The sequence below is a fragment of the Crotalus tigris genome, unplaced genomic scaffold, assembly GCF_016545835.1.
Source record: "Crotalus tigris isolate CLP2741 ecotype Arizona unplaced genomic scaffold, ASM1654583v1 scf7180000019496.3020429, whole genome shotgun sequence".
Lineage (NCBI taxonomy): Eukaryota > Metazoa > Chordata > Lepidosauria > Squamata > Viperidae > Crotalus > Crotalus tigris.
The window spans coordinates 830,377-851,128 of NW_024097566.1; the positions used below are offsets into that span (position 1 = coordinate 830,377).

Consider the following 20,752-nt stretch of genomic DNA (forward strand, 5'->3'; position numbering starts at 1 on the left):
GTGTAACATATAGTGAATTTTTATCATCCAGAATTAATTTAATTTTTTGATATTATGATACAGTTCAATTCTGCAATTTGGTTTTTCCTACAGTTGCTTACCTAGATAAGTAGTTAATTCTGTGTTGAAAACCTCCAAAATCCTAAGCTTCTCAAAATCTAATTCAAGGCCATCATAACTATAATCTTCACTTGCCCATAGGAAACAAAACCATGGAATTTATTCAGTGTGAAAAGAGAGTTATCATACTTGGATGGTGGGATATATTTCATTCAGTGTGGTGCATTACAGTCTTTCAAATATGTCAAGATTATTCTGAATTGTGATTTTTAAATATTTTTTAAATATTAGCTAATCACCTACACATTTAATAAGCATCCTTTTTGTTTCATCCTTGGTTAATTCAAAGATGCTAAAGAGCACTGGGATGAAGAGGGAATCCAGGGTTGTTACTTGATATTTCCTTCCCTTATGACCATTATTTGGACGCCTTTACTTGTAGCTAGTTCACATACACCTGTCTACAGTAGTTGTACTCTATATTTAGAATTTGTCAAATATTTTACTGGCATCAAAATACACTACATCTATAGTACACTATTCCTGTGATCTATTAATCCTGTCATTGTATAAAAATAAATAAGGGTAGACTGTCATGGCTTCTTACTGAGAATCCCATGTTAGTTCCTTGTGATGATGGCATTTTTTTTACTCTTTTCTGTTTTGAAGATGTAGTGCTTAAAAATTTGCTTTAGAAGCTTGTCCAGAATTAACTGGTCTGTAGTTCTGGATAATCCTGGTTTGCATTTTTGAATATTTGGGTAATATTTGTTTTCCACAATCACTGCAGTCATAACCCTAATCCCTCTATATTTTTGTGATACCTATCAAGTTCTATTTGTATTACTATGAAGGATTTTAGTTCTTCCTGTTTGCTACTATGTTCATTGCTATATAGATAATGGAGATGAGGGATGTTACCCTCTACTGGTCTCCCTGATGTCCTATCTTGAGGATTTCTAAGTAACATTTTCTGCCTTGTACCTCCACTATAATGTACAATCCTTATGTACCTGAATCAGTGTCTCTTTTTTTTCATCCCATTTAATTGAAAACCCTACTGTTAAGGTTTACAAGATCCTTCCCTACTTATGCAGGCAAGTTAAGAGGTCCAAATCTTTCTTGAATCTTCTTAGTCAATGTTTCTTTTCCAGGATTCTACTTTTGCTTCTCGTTTTTTGACTATCAAAGGAAAGATGAATGAAATGAATGAGAGATGAACTATTTGCCCTCCAAAACCTTCATCCTCCTATTCAGGACTTCATACTAGCTTATTATCCTATGAAGTATTGGATTGTTTGACCTCATATGCTAAGCAGGAATGAATAATAATCAGTTAGTTTTATGAGCCTTGAAATTATTTCCAACACATGCTAGATATATTCATATTTTCAGCAAGATCTGTGAACCACATGATCCTCCCATGCTAAATGCCTTACAAAATTGTTTGAACACTCTCAACTACCTGTCCTGTTTCTAAAGTGTGTTGGCTGAATCTGAGCTGTTAGGCGGGAAATACAGTTCCACCATTCTGCAGAAGCTGCCCCTTGCCCTTAATACCAGATGTATGGTTTGTGTTTGCAAATAAGCAACACACATATTCAGATATAAAACACTAAACTGAACAAGAAACCAAATACTGTACCACTCCCTAAAACTTAACAGATCAACTCCATCATTCAGCAGATTCCTTGCCAAAGAAAACAACAACAACCCTGTCCTTGTTTGATCCCCTGTTCATTCATTCTGGTTGTAAGCTCTCAGCTGTCTGTTTATTTCTAAAAGATATTGGGTAAATCTAATCAGTAATGATGTTGTGCAATATCATTCAAAATGTTCATCTGCTTCATTAAAGCAATGGAGGAAAATAACCATTGTTGGTCTCAAGCACTCCATGCTCCCTCTTTGGATTTGGTCTGAGAAGCCATAAAAGAAAAAAAAGATTTTTACAAATTCCACTGTCATACTCTCATGTATTCATGCCTATATGATTTACAATTAAATTCACTTCAGTTTATCATCTGTCTTTTGTACAAGTTATACATTTGATTAAAAATTAATGGACAACATGATAATAAGTATAGCAGCAGCAATATGGATCTGTGCTCTTTTTACGAAAAAGGAAATAAATTTAAAACAAGATACAACTAATATCTGTAATTTGCTGGCATTACTTTTCCAAGCAAGAATGTGGATGCATGAAATTTTCATTGTTTTCATTTATGTAACTTAAAACTGATAGACATATTTTAATGAACAATTGTATTTTTTTCAAAGCAACTATCATTATATTAATTTCTCTGCATTGTCTAATTTCCACTTAGCCACATTCTTTGCCTCATCTCCTTTCCCATTCACACTACATCTTAATAGCTATTTGAAGGTTCAGTTTTAGATTGCATTTATGAGGCCATAACCTCATCCTGTACATGGCTGCGCTTAATTGTAAATGAAAAGTAGTTATTTTTATAAGGCTTTCTTCATAGTATAGTTTATAGTATGCCTAGAATCTCCCAATAAATCAGTCAAATTAATGGTACCTATACATATATTTTAGGACATTAAGTTACACCATATTTGGAATGGTTCCAGAGTTAGTCATGCTTAGAGCAAACCCATTTAAATCAATGGGGCTGATAGTCATGGCTAAATTATCACTTATTTCACTGATTCTCAACTAACATAAATAATTTGGACTTGATATATTGATACTCAATGACTTTGGTAGCTGGATTATGGCTACTTACATGTTTGCTATTTTCCATACACAAAGCTCCTCTCTATTCTCAGTTAATATTTTTTATATTCTATCTTTCAGTTTTACCCACTGTATGTCAGATGATCTTATGTATTACAAATCCCTTAAACCCTGAAACATCCATAATTCAATCTTCTAGTTAATTGTATGCTGCACGTCCCCAGCTCTGCCACGTCTGTGCAGGCTAAATGATAAAGCTTCTCGGATTAAACTGTAAAGTGATTAACTCTTCCATTATTTTGGAAATATATTTTACATAATAAAGGAATAAGTTATTTTGTGCTGTTTTAAGAAGCTATGTGCTGACAAGAATTACAGAAAGAAGCTCATGTGCTTGAGATTCAATTTAACCAACCAGTGAAAAGTACTTTAGTTTGAAATAATTTAATTTTGGTGGTTATGTGGGTTTTTCTCAGGGGCGTGGTAACTGAGTTCTTTAGTCCAGATTTTTTAATATAGATCTTCTCTATATTTATGGTAAAGTCTTGCATCTTCTTCTAATAAATCTATGACCGCAAATGATCATTTAAAAAATGGAAGAGATGATGCAAGGCAAGAACATTATTTCCACAAATGAGATCTAAATAAAGGCTGATTGCTGTAAAATATTTTGTGGCAAAAAGAAAGAGATTCCATTTACCACATACCTCAGCATCCCATATATTAGTAACAATTCATGGGAACATAGCTTTTGCTAACTTTTAAGCAAAATCTAAGAACTTTCACTAAGTTAAATCATGGGCATTGTAAACTAACTACAGCCTAAAATTTATCATTTTGTATGGTTTCCAGTAATTCTTACACTCCCTTGGTTAATGTTTGTATAAAAAATCCTTCAATTGATTTACATAAATAGATGATAAAAGGGTGAAAACATTGACATATCTATAATATTGTAGGAAGTTATTGATAATCAACCAAGGAAAGTGAACTAGTTAAAAAGGAAAGAAAATCATTTGAAAGAGGCAATCATTTATCTATCACAGGGGTGTTAAGCTGCCGGCCCGTGGGCCAGATGCGTCACAAGGAAACCCTGCCCACCCCATTGCCGGCAATGGGGAAAAAGTTCCGATACGTCGCGCGACGTCACATGATGTCGCGAGTTTGACATGTCTGATCTATCAGTTGTCCCAGTATCTGTAATTCTGATTAGCCTGGTTCAGTGCTATAGGCTGTCAGTGCAACATTCACTGTTCTTATTTTTTCATAAGAAGTTGGAGGATATGGTGAAACCCATAGGCTCTTTCCGACTGGGCTTATGTTATTCTACTTAAACCTTATTTCCATTACCTATCTGGTTTGAGTCATACTCAACTCTTGGTAACCTCATGGATACATCCACATTGGGGGTGGGGCGGGATTGCAGTACATAAGATGGTTTTCTACTGTCTTCTTCTGGGATGCTTTTTTGACTTAGAAGTCTAGTATGGACCCCAGCATTCCCTGTTTGTCTCCTATCCAGGAACAAACAAGATACCATTTTGTTTAGCATTTCAGGCAAGACAAAATTGATCAGGTGCTACCACTACTGAAATATAGTTAACATAGGCCAAACACTGCTTGAGTGGGATTCTTCTGTGTATATCTATGAGTAGAAGGGACAGGAAGAGTGAAAGAGGACAAACAATGTAGAGCTAGGTTTCCTAGAAATTCTCTCTTTAACTGTGCAATCAAAATGCTACCTCTAAATAGGTTCTTCAAATTCTTTTCCTCTACCTGTTCCACTTTACTTGATATTATTTACTTTGAGGAGCAGCATTTTCTATTTTCTGTTTCTTTTATGTTAGATAGTTTCCTGTTAATTTTGTTTTTCAAACACAAGCATCACCGTAAGAGCACTGGAGGAATGGTTTGTACTGTACCGGATGTAAATTAGAACTTAACTTTTCCTTGGGAAGCCCATAAGAACTATATGGTAGAAACAGACATCCATAAATGTAAATGATTTACTGAGTACCAAGACTGTTGACAGCATTAACATTAATAACATTTACATGGAAAAGATTCAATTGAATTCATATGGGGAATTTTCTACCCTGGATATTCTTCAGAAAAGTTCTGTCCTTCACCTTCCCTATTAGGACCATGAAAAGCATTCAGAGAGGGGCCTTTCAATGTGCACTAGTGGGAAGAATTATTTCTTTTTAAATTATTAGGGCTATATATCTTGCAAAGGTTGCATGGCTGTTCTAAAAACTGTTCATGGCTGTTTTCAAATATATATGATTTCATTTCATTTCACTTATGTGATAATTATTTTATTATGCAAATACATTTATTAATGATCAATTATCTTCAGTGTCATATGAAATGTTAAATAGCTTAAAATTAAGTAATTAATATTGCTTAATATAACATCAGTATTGAATTCTAATCTAAATAACATATACTGAGATGTGATAAGTTTATGTAACTAAGGATTTCCTTTCCTCTCTAGTATTTATTAATTATTGTGTTCTACTTTTGCATAGCTGATTATTTACCACTTTTTTTTGCATTCTCACTAAAGTTGTAATTGCAATTTTAATATATCAAATAAAAAGTCAGGAGTAATTTCAATTCTATCTAGTTTTAAAATAAAATTTAGAAATGCATAGTGTAATGATTATAGTATGTAGTAGTAATACCACAGTGCTGCCTAATAGATTGCCATCTGTTCAATTTTTTGCTAGGAAATAATTTGTCTTGCTTTAAAGTAGTTCACTGGGATGAAACTGCAGATTACACACTGAGTTTCTAACTATTTGGTAGAAACAGACATCCTTTTTGTCAACAAACTACTAATGCTAACACTTCATATTCTTTTCTCTTTGGATTACCTATCATAAATTGTCCATTTCAGAAGTGAATTTTAAGTAAGCTTGGGCAACATATAAATTCCAGAGTTCTTCATTACACACCAACAAGCTATTCAAATTTATACTGAGAATTTGAATTTTACACTGAGGGCAAAGCAGGAATTTGGGGATTTATTGTAATTCTTTAATTACATTTTAATTATTTAAAAATTAAGGAAAGTTTTAAGAGTTCATAAGAAGCTTCAGTTATACTGTATTTAGATATCAAAATAATATTTTAAGGCTCTTGAATATTGATTTACTAAAGTGGCAATCTTACTCATATTACAAAGGAGTTCTGATAAAATCAATGGAACTTACTTCCAGGGTCACATACAGGTGGCAAGTAGTATCAAAAAGCAAATAAAATAAATTGTTTTTCTTTCCTATATTCTACATTAAGAGAACTGGTGTTTCCTTTGGCCAAACAGAGAATTGGTTTGAATTAGGGAATTTTTTCCTCCTCCAAATGCAGTTCTATACTTGTACTGAAATTTCTTCTTCACACCTCTGTCTCTCCCACCTGCTCTTCTTGCATTCCACTCCACTTAATCTGGTGTTTAGTCTATCTGTCCCTCAATTTCATTATCTTTTGGAATTGTCAATCAACATTTTCTTTTTTAAAAAGTATGTGAGGATTTAAGTACAGCCAAATTGCTGGCTTCTGCTTTCATTCAGAAATGTGGACTGCAAACATTCTGATAGCATTATAATGTGTAAATCAACATCAAGGCATCTGCAACGAACTGGCATCAGTGGCATGCAATAAGGACTGTGCCTCAAATTTTAATTTTGCAAATCTGTGAATTTTTTCTCATCCCAGATTAATATATTGAATGAAAAAGGAAACAAAACATAATCCATAGCATTTCCGCCAAGGGGATAACATATCAATAGAAAGCAGTTAAAAATAGCAGTATACAAGGGGATGCTAGCCCTTAGTAATCAAGTGTCAAAGTTATGGAAATCAGATTAATAAACATCTTTTTGCTCTGCTGGGTGAAACAGTGATAAAAGTACAAATGCTGTCCTTTCTCAATGTTCCCCTTTCTTTATGCCTGGAACAAGCGTCTCCCCCACATTACTGACTGCCAATCGAAGGGGTGGTAATGTGGTGGCTGTATTTATTTGTAATGATAGTTCTCTGCCTTTGAAACCTGCCATGTTTTAACTCCAAGATCTCCAGGAAATCTGATCTTTCTGCTGACCCTCCGCGATGCTAAACCTGCTCCTCCAAACTGGTACCCGGGCACATCCTCGGAAAAAAAAGTTTCCCCGTCCTTCCCTGCTCGTTCACCACCGCGACCCTGAAGGTGGCCCCTCTTCGTTTGCCTCAAGTCCTCCGGGCTGATATGGAGGCGCAAGAGCATGTCCCAATCGGCGGATGGCTGTCTATTCGCCGCTGCGAATAGACCGCGGGGCAAGCGGCAGGGTGGTTAAACCCCAATACGTTGCCGCCGGCTGGGCAATATATTGCTCCTCCGGGAAATCGCCTCCGGGGACTCCAATATAGCGAAGGCTCTTGGATCTGGGAAGATTAAAACCACATTCAGCCCAAAAAACAGCCTCTGACTCTGCCAACGACGAAGTGGGGAAAAGCGAGGGAAGGCGGTCGTCAGATCGCGGCGCCGAGCACAGCAGCGCTTACCTCGGTCCAGAGTGAGCGGCTGGACCACTGTCAGCATCGTCGCCATGTCTGTTGCTCGGCTGAAGCTGAAATGACGCGGGGCTCCAGCATCAGGCGGGAGTGTGATTGGGAGCGGGAGCGGGGACAAGGAGGGGTTACGGGGAGGACTGGGAGGGAGAGTGAGGAGGACGAGGGGGGAGACCGGGAAATGCGTAAATGGTGTGTGTGAGAGTGTGAAAGAGAGAAATGGGGGGAGGTGGGAGAAGGGCGCGACACCACAAGGCAGCGGTCTGGCGGTGGGGACATGGCCTGTGGGTAAAGAGCAGGAGAGGCCGGGTCATCGCGAGGCCCCTCGCATCCCTGAGCAACGGCTGAGGGTGCAAAGGCTCAAGGGAACTCCGAAAAACCGAGAGACTTGGAAGGTTTCTGCGTTTCTCCGTGGACTGAGCCATCCTTATTATGGCAAGCACCACAGCAGGTGCTAATAGGGCAGACCAAAAGAAGGTAACCGGAGAGGAAGCGAGTAAATGGGCCAGTAAGCTTGATAAAATAGCAAGACAACTCAGCTTACTGTAACCTGTTGCAACCCATTCCCCTCCATATGGCACCTTTGGTGCTCTCTGAGCTTGGTTGGTGTCCTGCAAATATTTTCCCCTATATTAGCCAGGGCAGGAGATGATGGGAGTCATCTACCATGTGCCTGAAGGTATCAAGTAGAGAGTCACTGGAGAAGCAGAAAATGAAGCTACTCATCCACCTCTTCCTGAAGTATTTACTATCCAGTGTGCAACAAGAAACTGTGGAAACAAGTTATACATTAGAGCAGTGCTTCTCAACCTTTTCACAGATTGTTCCACTTTTAGGACATGGCAATATTCAAGTACCACCAGTGTTTAGCAAGGTGTCAAAAATAGTTGACTAAAAAACAAAAGGGAAAAAAAGTACTGGTTTTAATTTCTTCGATGGTGGTTCCTTTGCTGAATCACTTTCCCTTTGCACTGACAAACATATGATAAATTTATCCATATTTATTAATATGCACCACTACTTCTCTCTCAGAAGCCTCTCCTCTTCTCCCTTTCTCTTTGTCCATCCCCTTTTCTTTCCCCATTGTCTTTTTTTCTCTCCCTCTCCCGCCAAAACTTCCTTTTATATCCTCTCCCCCCTCCTTTTCTCTTCCAGATGAGCCATTCTTTGGGGCTCAAGGAGAGCTCCAGTATTGGTCGCTACCCCAATCTCACTCCCCTATGCAGTCACCCACACCCCGGCTGGCCATTGCACACAGTGCTGATCAGCTGGATCTGCACACACTGATCCTGGGGCCTCTGCAGCTCCAGCTGACACACTCACCCCAACGTCTTTTTGCTGTTTCAGAGGCTGCCGGAAGTGCTGATCAGCTGGAGCTGCATGTTCCAATCCTGGACCCTCAACAGAGCCCTGGCAACACCGCAGCTCTACCCGACTCTCCGCCCAAAGATTGTGTGAGGCTGCTGGCCACCCCAAGGCCTCCGGAAGTGCAGATCAACTGGAGCTGTGTGCACCAATTCTGAGCTCTCAGCAGAGCCCCAGCAACACCGCAGCTCCAGGTGACTCTCCCCCAGACCTGTGTGGTGCTGCTGCCACTTCAGCTCATTCCCCCGCTACACTTGTCTAGGTTGTGTACCACCAGTGGTACATTGCATTAGAGGACCTCAAGAGGTTGCTCTTGCCAGCAAGTCCACTTGTGACATTTCAGCACTAAATGTCTGAGTGAGCTAAGTGTCTAAATGTCTAACTAAGTGATCAAGTAACATTTCATCCAAGCTGTCAAGAATTACCACAAGCTGAGAGCAGTAATGAACATAACAACTCACTCCATTGTGCACAGTCAGAGCAACCAGCTCCAGATAACTCAAATTTATCAAAAACATATGTGCATGCGTGTGCATGCGGGCGCGCGCGCGCACACACACACGGAGGATATCTCTTCCCATCTTTAAATTATGCAGGATTTTTTAAAAATTATCTATTGGATTTGATATTGACATATAAATGCATATTAGTATGAGTGGAATATCAGAAAGATCAGAAGTGATTGGAAGAAGAAGCCAATAAGATATATAACCATGCATATCTGAAAAACATTAATGCCTGGCATGTGTACCAGAAGAGCTGCAAATAATGAGCTGCAACTTGGTATTAACACAAAATGACATGGTGTCAAATGTTTTTGTACAAATACACATAGATATCTAGACAAAAATGGTACATTGGCAGATGACTTGTTAAATCAGGAGCATGCAGCTTCCATTAGCTTGATGGCTGCAATAGGCTTTGCATGCATAACAAGGACCACAAAAGTAAATGGAATCAGGCTCTGAAGACATTTTAAGGGGTGAGATGATTGCCTTAAGTATTTATAAGTTTAAGGCATTGATTTTTGACCCTAGAAATTCCCCATCTTTGTGTGTGTGTATGTGTGTGTATTGCTCTTGCAGAACAATGGAATTATGGGGGTCCTACAAAAGGTATATTGATGAGTCACATACAACCCTTAGGCTACATTTTTATAGCTTTGCATTTAGTCATAGTGTGGTTTGATCATGCTATTTAATCATAGGTTGAAATGGATGAAGATATAATGTAGCTCATAAGCTATAGTTTATAAATCAAATTGTCTGGATTCAAAGATTATGTTACATTAAAAACAAATCATATAGTTTTACATAATGAGTGAATCCAGGAACTGATGGAACAGTGAAGGGGTTGGTCTAGTCAGAAAATGCTTCCAAATGAGTGTATTATGCAGTTATCCAGCTTTGTTCACCATACTAATGGCATCTCCAGTTTTTAACCTCCCCACTTGCTTTTCTTCTGTTTCTGCCCTCAGTAGAAAATAAAAGCTGTTAAGAAGGAAAATGGAATAATTGCAAGATGCCCTCCAGCTAGAAGCATAACTGACTGATACCTATAATTAGGATTCCCTGAGTGAAAGGAATCAGCATTAATGAAGGCAGCAAGCTCTCAGAGATTTCATCCAGATTTAGATCTATTTGTTTGCTTGTTTTTATTAAAGCAGCATAAATAGAGCAAGTCTCCCTTTTCAGAGGTTGACTTCCCTAGTATTATCTAATTCTGAAATTCTATACTTATTGCCCAGAATTAGGCTAAGGAAGTTGCAAAGTAAGGCTTCTATGACTAAGTCACCAAAAATCAGAGGTATAGTTTTTCACCATTCTGAGGGAGGAAAAGCATGAAAAATATAATACAAGTCCTAAAGTAGACAATATGTTTATTTTTTAAAAAAAGAAAGTAGAACATCAAATTTTCCTCCAAAATCTAGGAGAAAATAGAAAATTCTGGCCCCACCCATATTTGTGATAGAGCCTTGCCATATTTGTATCATTACAAAGAAGGCACAAAGGGTGTTCCTTAAAATTTTAAATGAGGCACCTAATTAATCAAAATTTTAATTATATTATATAATTGATCTTCTATCAACACTTTTAAGGAGAAAGAATTATGAGGAAGGATTTCTTATTTATTCCAAAAGGGCTAAACTCCATTTTATGATGGCACCAGTTCTGCAGGTCAAGGAAAGATAAAATACAAATGCTGTTTTCTTTAAGCTATAATCTTGGCCAGGAAAAGCACATTATCACAGAAATCCCCTCTTTTCTCCACCCAGACATTTATATAAGGCATGCTGAAAGTACTGTTCCTCAGATTGCTGTACACCTGTTTGCAATTCTTTTCCCAGTTTAAAAATAATAACTGCTTAGAACAAGATGTAGAGTTCTTTGAGAAGATAGTCTTTTAAAACTATCTATATCTGCTGTCAGTTCAATTTGAATATTATAGAAATAAAACAAATACAAAACAGTTGATGCCATTTCACATTGTATGTATTTTTCTATACAACATTCAATATATTAATTAGAAACCATAGTGATAATGTTAATTGCATTGTATTAAGTTACTTTTAAACCAATGGATCGCATTGGGACAGAAGCTTGCTTAACCCTCATTACTCTGTGCCATCTGTGTATAAATGTATGTATGTACCAAATAAACATTTTCTAAAGCACTTTTGGTCTTTTTATATATCAGTTCTACTTTGGAAGCTGCAAGCTTTATAATATACAGTACTACAGAAACTGAAGTAGAATTATATGCTTGCCAAGTGAGTCAGTCTGTCAAATCTGTATCCCTTGCCAACAAAACATTTTTTTTACATGAAAGCATCAACCTTATTTCCTGAGCTATCCAGGTTATGGTGCATAAGACCATCAATCCTCCAGAGCTGTCTCAGGGCACATCTTCATTTACTAAAAAAAAAATATTTTTTGTAGTCAGCAAAATGGGCTGCTATTATACAACATTAGATGTCTTTGTGCCCTTACAAATTTACATCACATTTTTGTGGCAGATTTTAAAGAGGTCCAGGGGTTGCAAAAGGGCACAGTAGAGATTATGTACAATCTGTGTATAATTTGTAGGCCATAGGTTGCTCCCCTGCAATCTGCTATAAAGACAATAGAATTCCAACAGATTGTTCCAGGCTTCATTGAAAACTGAAGAATGGTATCTATTGCCACTTATGTAACATCACTCTCTAAAAACCATCTGCTTAAGGCTCTTTAAATGCCATCATTTTGATTAGCTCAAAGTTCACAGTAGAAGTTGTCATTTTGGCTTTCAAGTAGGGCCACATTCTGTTCCATGTTGGAAAATAAAAATTCTAATGATTGCCGCTTCTGATTTATAATCAAAGGGTTCTCCTGATGGAATGTAGACAGATGAGTTCAAAGACTGCTCTTTATGACAAATAGCAAGACTGATTTCACTGAGTAAAATGACATGACAGTTTTAACCACAACATCTAGTTTAGAGATTAAACCTATTTCTAACAATGCTTTTAAAGAATTAAAACACTGATCCATTGGGAAACAATATGCTTATCTGTGCAGTTGTGCATTGTGTTGTGATATATGGAGATCTAATCAAGGTCATATTTTGTTTGGAGCAATTCACATATAGTTCATTGGTCAATAAACAAGTCTATGCCTTATAATGGGAGATAATAGAAGGCTTACACCATGCATGTCCTCTTCTTCATAGGAAAAATCACAAAACTCACTGAAGAAAAAAAAGATGGAAAAGCAGCATAGTGTGTCATTTTTTTAAAAATGATGGAACTACAAACTGTCTATTTAAATGCATTAATATATGTTAGCCCATCAAATACTAAATTCACATACAATGTAGTTTGTAATAGGAAGGAAAAGATTCTGTGTACTCAGACTTCTAAAATTCAACTGTGTATTTTCCCCATTTTTTAAAATCCAAAGCAGTTACAGAAAAATTGTATTCTGCACTGGATGTTTAGCCAATGGTAAGAGAGAAAGGAGAACCACTTTGGTGTAGTGGTTAAAGGTATCAAGCTAGAGAATAAGAATTCTAGTTCCTCCTTAGGTGCAAAGCCAGGTAGGTGACCTTTGGTCACTCTCTCTCAGCCCTAGGAAGAAGATAATCGCAAACCACTTGTGAAAACTTGCCTAGAAAATTGCAGCACTTGTCCAAGCAGTCACTAGGAGTAACTGACTTCAAAACGTTACACACATACAAAAGCAAATGAGTCCTTTTTTGACATATCTTTTAAGTGTATTGTCTTTTCGGTTTTGCATCTTTCAGTCAGTCTTGTCTCATGGTGTCTCCAAGGACAAGTCCTTCCTGTTTTCTTGGCAAGATTTTTGGAAGTGGCTTGTTACTGCATTTTTCCTAGGGATGAGAGAGAATGGTTGACCCCAAATCACCCAGTTGACTGACTCTCTTACTGATACAAAAAAGCAGAAAACATATTTAAGACAATAGATGATAAAACAAGAAATTAGGAAACCTCCCATGCCACTATATGACATTACAGTGTGACCTTATCTAAAACATGCCTTTTTTCAATATCCGTAGCTCTGCTGTCTTTACTTCTATTCTGTCTGATCTGGCTATTTAGTCAAATTTATTTAGCCCATCAGTTCTATACATCAATTCTATAGATTCTACTTATGGACCTGACGTTTGTAAATTATATGGAACTACAGTATTAAAGCTGAATTTTATGGAGAAATGGACTCTTCTTTATTTTATTACTATAACTTGTGGCTTCATTTGTTAGATTACCGTTCTTTAGAAAGAATATATAATATTCTCTTCTCCATTTCCCACCAACAAAACAACAACCTTGTGAAATAGATTGAATTGAAAGAGATGACAAGTCCAAAGTGAGTTTTCATGGTTGAGAGTGCGTGTATGTATCTGTGTATTTATGTTCGTTCATTCATTCATTCATTCATTCAGTGATTTGTATGCTACCTATTTGCATGAATTACCTATTATGTGCATAGTACTGAGCTAATTGGACAATGATCTGTTTTTATGAGATATGGCTTCCTACCGGTAGCTTGCTATGTACCCTATCATATTGACTTATAGCTTTGCACTTCACTAAGAGTTTGTATCTGGATGCAGAAATTTGTAACTTATTGTTTTCAAATGGAGTAGCCTATTACTGTGAGCCTTGGCACAGGTGAGTATTTTGGTGTAATGGTAAAGGCATTAAACCAGAAACCGGGAAACCATGAATTCTAGCCCTGTCCCAGGAATGAAGCCAACTGGGTGATTTTGGGCTAGTTACTCTCTCAGCCCTAGAAAGAAGGCTATGGCAACACTGACTTGAATGCATAACAAAATCCTAACAACAAGAAGAAAAAACACATAAGGTTGCTGGCTTCATATTTGTTAGCTCCAGATAAACTGATCTCATTAAGCAGGCCTGGGAAGGAGCTCAGTCTAATATTCCAGAGAAATCTGACTAATCAGAGCCACATTACTTCATGGGTTAATGGTTTGACTTGGTATTCTTCATTATTTATTGGATTTATATTCCAGGTTTCTTCTTGGGCAGTGATGGCAAACGTTTTAGAGACCGAGTACCCAAACTGCAACCCAAAACCCACTTACGTATCGCCGGGTGTTGGGTGGGCGTGGCCTGCCAGATGGGCATAGCCTACGGTGGTCATGGCAGACTGGGTGGGCATGGCCAGGGTGGGCATGGCCAGCTTGATGTTGCTCCTGGAGAGGGATCCCTGTGGGGGCCGGGCAGGGTTGGAGAAGATCCAGGGGGTCTCTGGCAGGTGGGACAATGGGCAGACGAGCATCTTGCTCAGCTGATGGCTTGGGAGGAAGGGGGCAGCTACACCCCCCCTCCCAAATGCTGCTGTCTCATGAAAGCAGGATGAAAACTCCCAAAAGTGACAAGGAAAAAAAGTTAAAACAGAAGAATGTCTCATGATGGTTTTCTTCCCTGGGTGGGGTGGGGTGGGGGGCAAGGGGAGAGACTCATAAGCCCTGCAGCTCTTCCGAGGGGGGGAGGAGGAGAATGGGGAGGGGCTGTGCTGGGATCGGGGCTCCTTGTGCCTTCTGCTGCCCACCTGCGTCTTCTGCCACAGATACTGTGGCTCCGCTTGCCTGGCAGGGTGGGGTTGCGCTCGTGCTCAGGGATGCACGTGCGGCTGCTGCCTCACTTGCCATGCCAGGGCTGGGCTGGACTGGGCTGGGCATTGAGCCTCCTCGCTGCTTCTCCCCCTGTGGACAGCAGGAGCACCCACCCCCCTACCACTCATCCCAGGGCAGCTGCCGCTGTCCAGCACTCTCCAGCCTGTTGCCAGCCAGCCGGGCATGCCGAGCTTGGGCCTCGGGCAGATGGAGGCCAGAGGGGAGCAAGAGCCACGGCTGCTCGTCTGCACTATTCTGCCACAGATGCCGCGGCTCCGCTTGCCTGGTAGGGTGGGGGTGTACTCGTGCACGGAGATGCACGTGGGGCTGCTGCCTCACTTTCTGTGCTGTGCCAGGGCTGGGCTGGAATGAGAATGGAGCCTCCATGCCACTTCTTCCCCTGCAGACATCGGGAGCACCCACCCTATCTACCGCTCATCCTGAGGCAGCTGCTGCCATCCAGCACTCTCCAGCCCATCACTGGCCAGCTGGGCATGCCAGGATGCCTCTCTTCAGGCTCCCTTGGCCTCTCCTCCACCCTCCAGGCTGGGGCTGGTCAGATTCCCTCCATGGGCAGCATTGCACCCATCCCTGGCCAGCTCTCATCCTCCATCCACCTCCTCCTTCTGTGGGCAGACTGCGGCTTACCAAGCTGAGCAGCACCTCTTCCCACATGCGTCTTCAGGTGGAGGAGTCGGGCAGCCATGGCTCTCGCTCCCCTCTGGCCTCCATCTGCCCAAGGCTGCAGAGCGCCGGATGGCGGCAGCTACCCCAGGACAAGTGGTAGGTGGGATGGGTGCTCCCGATGTCCGCGGGGGAAGAAGCAGTGAGGAGGTTCCGCGCCCAGCCAGTCCAGCCCAGCACAGCTCAGATGCATGGCCGCGGAGTGATTTTGTGGCTTCCCAGCAGCCCAATCTGGGCTCCAGAGGCCTTTTCTAAGCCTCTGGAGCTCGGATGCATGGCCGCAGAGTGATTTTGCGGCCCCCCAGTGGCCCGATCCAGGCTCCGGAGATTGGAAAAGGCTCCAGAGCCCAGATTGGCTGTGGGGGGGTGGTGCAAAATCACTCTGCAGCCATAGATTCGGGTAGGAGCCTGGATCGGGCTGCTAGCGGCCCACAAAATTGCTCTGCAGGCATACCTGGACTCGCACTGGTAGCTTCCATTCAGAAAAAGGTATCTGTATTGTATGACAAAAAAGCCGTGCCTCCACCATCCAGCCAGGATCTGCCCAGCTCTTGCAGCTGCTCCCTGACTCCCAGTGCAGAGAGAAAGAGAGTGAGAGCGCTGGCGCATGTGGAGAGGGGGAGGGGAGCAGCCAGATCCTGCCCCTCCTCTGGGGCATTGGCGCGCATGCCCACAGGGACGGCTCTGCGTGCTGCCTGTGGCACACGTGCCAAAGGTTTGCCACCACAGTTCTAGGGGCATATATAAACAATACTCAGAATACTTCCTCTTATAGTATTGAGAATAAAAACTAAATAAAATTCAGTCATAATCTTCATAAGGTCCTATGACTGTGGATTTATCTATGGTTTTCTCAGCCATAACTCATCATCCTTTCTATGTATACCACACTGGTAACCTCATAATTTAAACTATGCTCACTTCACATTACACAAACTGAATTTATTCAAAAAATACTGTGAAGTTTCAAAGGCACAAGAAAGCTCCCCCCCCCATTCATCGTGTTTCAAAGCCTCTAAAAATAAAGTGTAAAAACAACATTTGAAATGCTATTTGGTAACATCTGGAGCTCCTATGAACTGTTCAGTTGATCTGAGAATACAATATAAATGGTTTTCATCAATACAGAGAATAGTTTTATTTTAATATACAAATGAGATTTGGACCAAGTACAGATTACAAATATATAACTACAAAGAGCAACTGGCTTGAGACTTTATTTGTAGCAAACAGGCCTTTTTATTCTGACTCAAAGTAGATTTAGGACAACAATATTATTCTTGTCATTGTAGTATCTGAATCAGTAAGAAATTGATGCATCTGTGTAAAACAAGGGTGACTAGATGCAGCCAACTGATTGCACACAACCTCCAGCTCTATTTTTGTGGCCCTTACAGCCACATAACACTATGCTGCCAAAATGCAGTATCAAATCGCCAAATAAATAATGACAGTGTAATTTCTAATATCCTTTTCCTGAAACTAAAGAATTAAATTAGTGATCTTAACCTACCCAGGAGTATTTTTTTTTAAAAAAACCCCAAACATTAAAAACAAACAAACCTTATTTTCATTTCTCCAGTCTTCCCTGTTATATTCTAGGTAAGTAAATAGGTAGACATGTAGGCAATAGGTAGAAAAGAACCTATTCATATAAAGGAAGTGTTGGGATTATCTTTACTCCATCATTATCTTTTCTCATCAAGAATCTTCGGAATAATTTAGCCTTTGTTGTACCAATATGATTTCTTGTGGGATAATTATATTCTATTCTGACTCTCATTGCTGTCCTTACTGGTTAACTAAATGTATTGGCCTGATAGGTGGTAATAGAAATAATATTTTGCTGATGATGCTTGGTTGATGAACAGCCAATGCCATAAATTTTCAAGGCTGAGCTGATTACATGAACAGAAACTGGAGAGGAGATGTATAATACAGTTTATATATCATAATTTTGTTGTAGCTTAAGTAAAGAAAAATATGAGGTTTCATGGTACACAAAAGCTGATATAAGATCATTTAAATCATGAGCTGGAGACAAGAAAAGGCCAGTCTCATGTGTTTAAGGGAGACCATAAATGTAGCTTAGGCTTTTGACTGTGATGAAAACTGCAAGATCTATGTAGCTAAAGAATGAGTATTAAACAGTGTTTGTCAAACTAAGTTTTAATATAAGTCCCACTGAATTGAGACCCTTTTCTGAACAGATATTTCTAAAATTTATATCCTAATTGATGGATTGATACAACAGCCAAAGTAATTCCACATTGAAGCTGACAGCATAGTAACTGTGCATAACTGGGGTATGGGCACAGGGAAGAGCTGATAAGTTACAGATATGAAACCCGACAAAAGATGAAAACTAGCGTTGCATGTTATTTCACATTATTGTCTGTGGAGATAAGATGAAGAGTACAGAAAATGTTGTTCAAGGAACAAGCACAAAGAGAATGGAGACTGGTCAGTGTTCTGCTTAGAAAAAAATATCTGTTTAAGCACAGATCATTTGATACATTCAGTTAACAATGGAATGAATAATGATCTAAAAGCTTGATTCATTGTATTGTTTGTAATATAAGACTGAGGTAATTATTAAAAATACAAGACTGATGAGAGTTTCTGAATGTGGAATAGGCCCAGTGGTGGGATTCAAATATGTGAACAACTGGTTCTCTGTGTGGATGCTGCTTCCGGAAGTCCATTTTGGACATGGACAACAAAAAATTAGCTATTGGTTCTCCTGAAGTGGTACGAACCAGTTGAATCCCACCACTGGATAGGCCATTTATTGATAGTGCTCGAGACTGATCATGAGTAAAAAATAGACATAGAATAAAAAAAGAAATGAAGGAAATGAGAGTGAAAGTAAAACTGCAAGGAGAGAATGCACGTGTTCTGTATGAAAAATTATTAGAAAGTTAATTTCCCAATGTAATGAATGTAGAGCATGTAGAAATTGTTTGGAACAAGAGGAAAAGAACTATGTTATACAATATATCAGACATGTTTGGAGTCATTGTAATAAATATTACAAAAAAAGAGGGTTGATATCTTATGGCCTTAGTGAATGGTTCCGCACTGAGCAGGCAGTAAGATGAGGCTAACCTAAGATTACTTAAGTTTTTTTACAAATATATGTAAAATAGGTGTTTGTGGTGATAGTAGTGTTTGGAACGTGGCTCAAGATCCCAAAACAAACAAATTCACTTGGAATTCCAGCCACAAAACTTTATTTGAAAAGAAGCTTTTGCAAAGACTTGGTGAGCTGAAGCACACGTAGGAGTCCAGCCACACCTTAAAGAGCTGTTTGACACATTTTTATAAACTACCCCCTCCCCCGACGCAGATTCCCCCCTCTCCTATTGCTCTCACACCCCTTGTCTAATCATTCGATTATCCGGACTGCCTAAAACCACTATCCCCTCCCATGTTCCAGGAAGCCCTTTTGTGTATGTCTTATCTATCACCATCTAATTTTCTGTTAACAAAGCTCACTCCTATAGTTATTTCTACAGTATATTTCCTCTGCTTGCGGTTTCAATTAGCTAGCAACTTCTGCTTTTCTTATTGTATATAGTTAACTTGTCTGAGTTTATGACTTTCAGATGGCTTCTTCTATCAACCTTTAGACTCATTACAAATTTCTGATTAATAATCTACTCCTTTCAGTAGGCATGTCTTGGTTGAGGACAGGGATATAGATACAACTTTATATGCAAATGAATTTGTGTTGGCCAAGAACCCAATTATTTGCATCAAATATTAAATAGAATGTGTGATATTAGAATGAATCAGATATATTGAAGATCAAGGTATCTGTGTTTGCCTCCCCCCCTCTCTCTGTGTATAAAGCCTAGCACAAGTATATAGATTGTGTACCTTGCTAGAATGTTTATATATATTTTTATTAATTTTTATAATCACAAGTACTTAATATTTTATCAGCAACATATTCTCTGGGTTCCAACATTTAACTTACTAATACGTATTATGTTCCTTTCTCTCTACCTCATTTTTATAGCCAATGATAAAAGGTATCTCATGTTCTAAAATAAACTGAATCTTCTTTCTCTTTCATTTTCAATGTCAATCTATCCATTTCTGCACACTGTAAAAAATTTTTAATTAACACTTCCTCCATTGGTAAATCAATTATGGCTAAGAAAAATAATTCTGGCTTAAAATCTATATGTTTTTAAATCATTTTCTCTAACCATGTATGTATTCTTAACCAGAATCTTTTAGCTCTAGAGCATGTCCACCAAAGATGATATAATAAGTGCCTGTTTTTTGTTTACATTTCCAACAATTGCTTGATATATTTTTAAACATTTTTGCTAACCTGCTAGAATGTTTAATAAAGCTGGGAAAATAGAGACTTTTTAAGATGAACAAATGCTGGCAGAAAGATGTTTATTGTTGTGAGGAATGAAAGGAGCGAAAATCACTACCTAAAAGAACATATTTCTGTCCACTTTGTTATATAGAAGTGATGGTTGTGTGTATGAGAAGAAACATAAAAGTAAATTGAGTACAGTTGGATTGAAAAGCAGGGCTTTTTTTTCTCATAGAACACCCAGAACGGAGTTCCACCACCTTTTTTGAATGGAACCTTGTAGAGTAGGCAAGGCAGGTTGTATGACATGTGTGAATTCTGGCACTTTTTTTTTTTTTTTTAGAAAAAAAGCACTGACAAAAAGTATATGTGATGCTACAAAAAGAGTTAGGGTAAAGAGTGAATGTGTGCTGAATATGACTATATTAAATAGAAAAGTGAGTATGCTGCATTATATAAACACCTTCCATTAAAAATCCATTCAACTCTTGGACCTAGAGGCAAATATCTATATTAGTAACTATTCCTGTTTTAATATCTCATCTCACCATGGGAGCTTTATAATGTTGTAATGCAGTGCTTTTTTTGTAAAAAAAAAAAAAGGGTGCTGGAACTCACACATGTCATACAACCTGCCTTGCCTACCCTACAAGGTTCCATTCAAAAAAAGTGCCGAACTCCGTTCTGGGCATTCTGCGACAAAAAAAGCCCTGTTGTGTAGAGATAGAGGTCATGTAGAGGCCGTGTGCAGCACACTGCCATGGCTCAAATACCTACATGATCTCACCTCCATGATCTCACCTAGTTCACACCACAGGATGTTGCAGAACACTGCTCCTGGCTGGTGCCCCTTGGCTGGTATATTCTTAAGGATTGGCAAGGAGAATCCACCAATAAAAATGCTATTGCTACTTTAT

The 20,752-nt window shown here is 39.1% G+C and overlaps 1 protein-coding gene across 2 annotated transcripts in view; it reads right to left on the reverse strand.

Annotated features, from left to right (window-relative positions):
* The window catches only part of LIN7A (lin-7 homolog A, crumbs cell polarity complex component), a 30,292-nt gene extending 22,806 nt beyond the window's left edge, over window positions 1-7,486 (reverse strand). The window contains exon 1 of one of the 2 annotated variants that reach the window (XM_039362967.1): window positions 7,304-7,486. In XM_039362967.1, coding sequence (XP_039218901.1) covers window positions 7,304-7,349 — 46 coding nt within the window. In that variant the 5' untranslated portion in view covers window positions 7,350-7,486. The remainder of the gene's footprint in view (window positions 1-7,303) is intronic. The other variant, XM_039362971.1, reaches the window with a different exon arrangement.
* Between the last annotated feature and the right edge of the window lie 13,266 nt (window positions 7,487-20,752).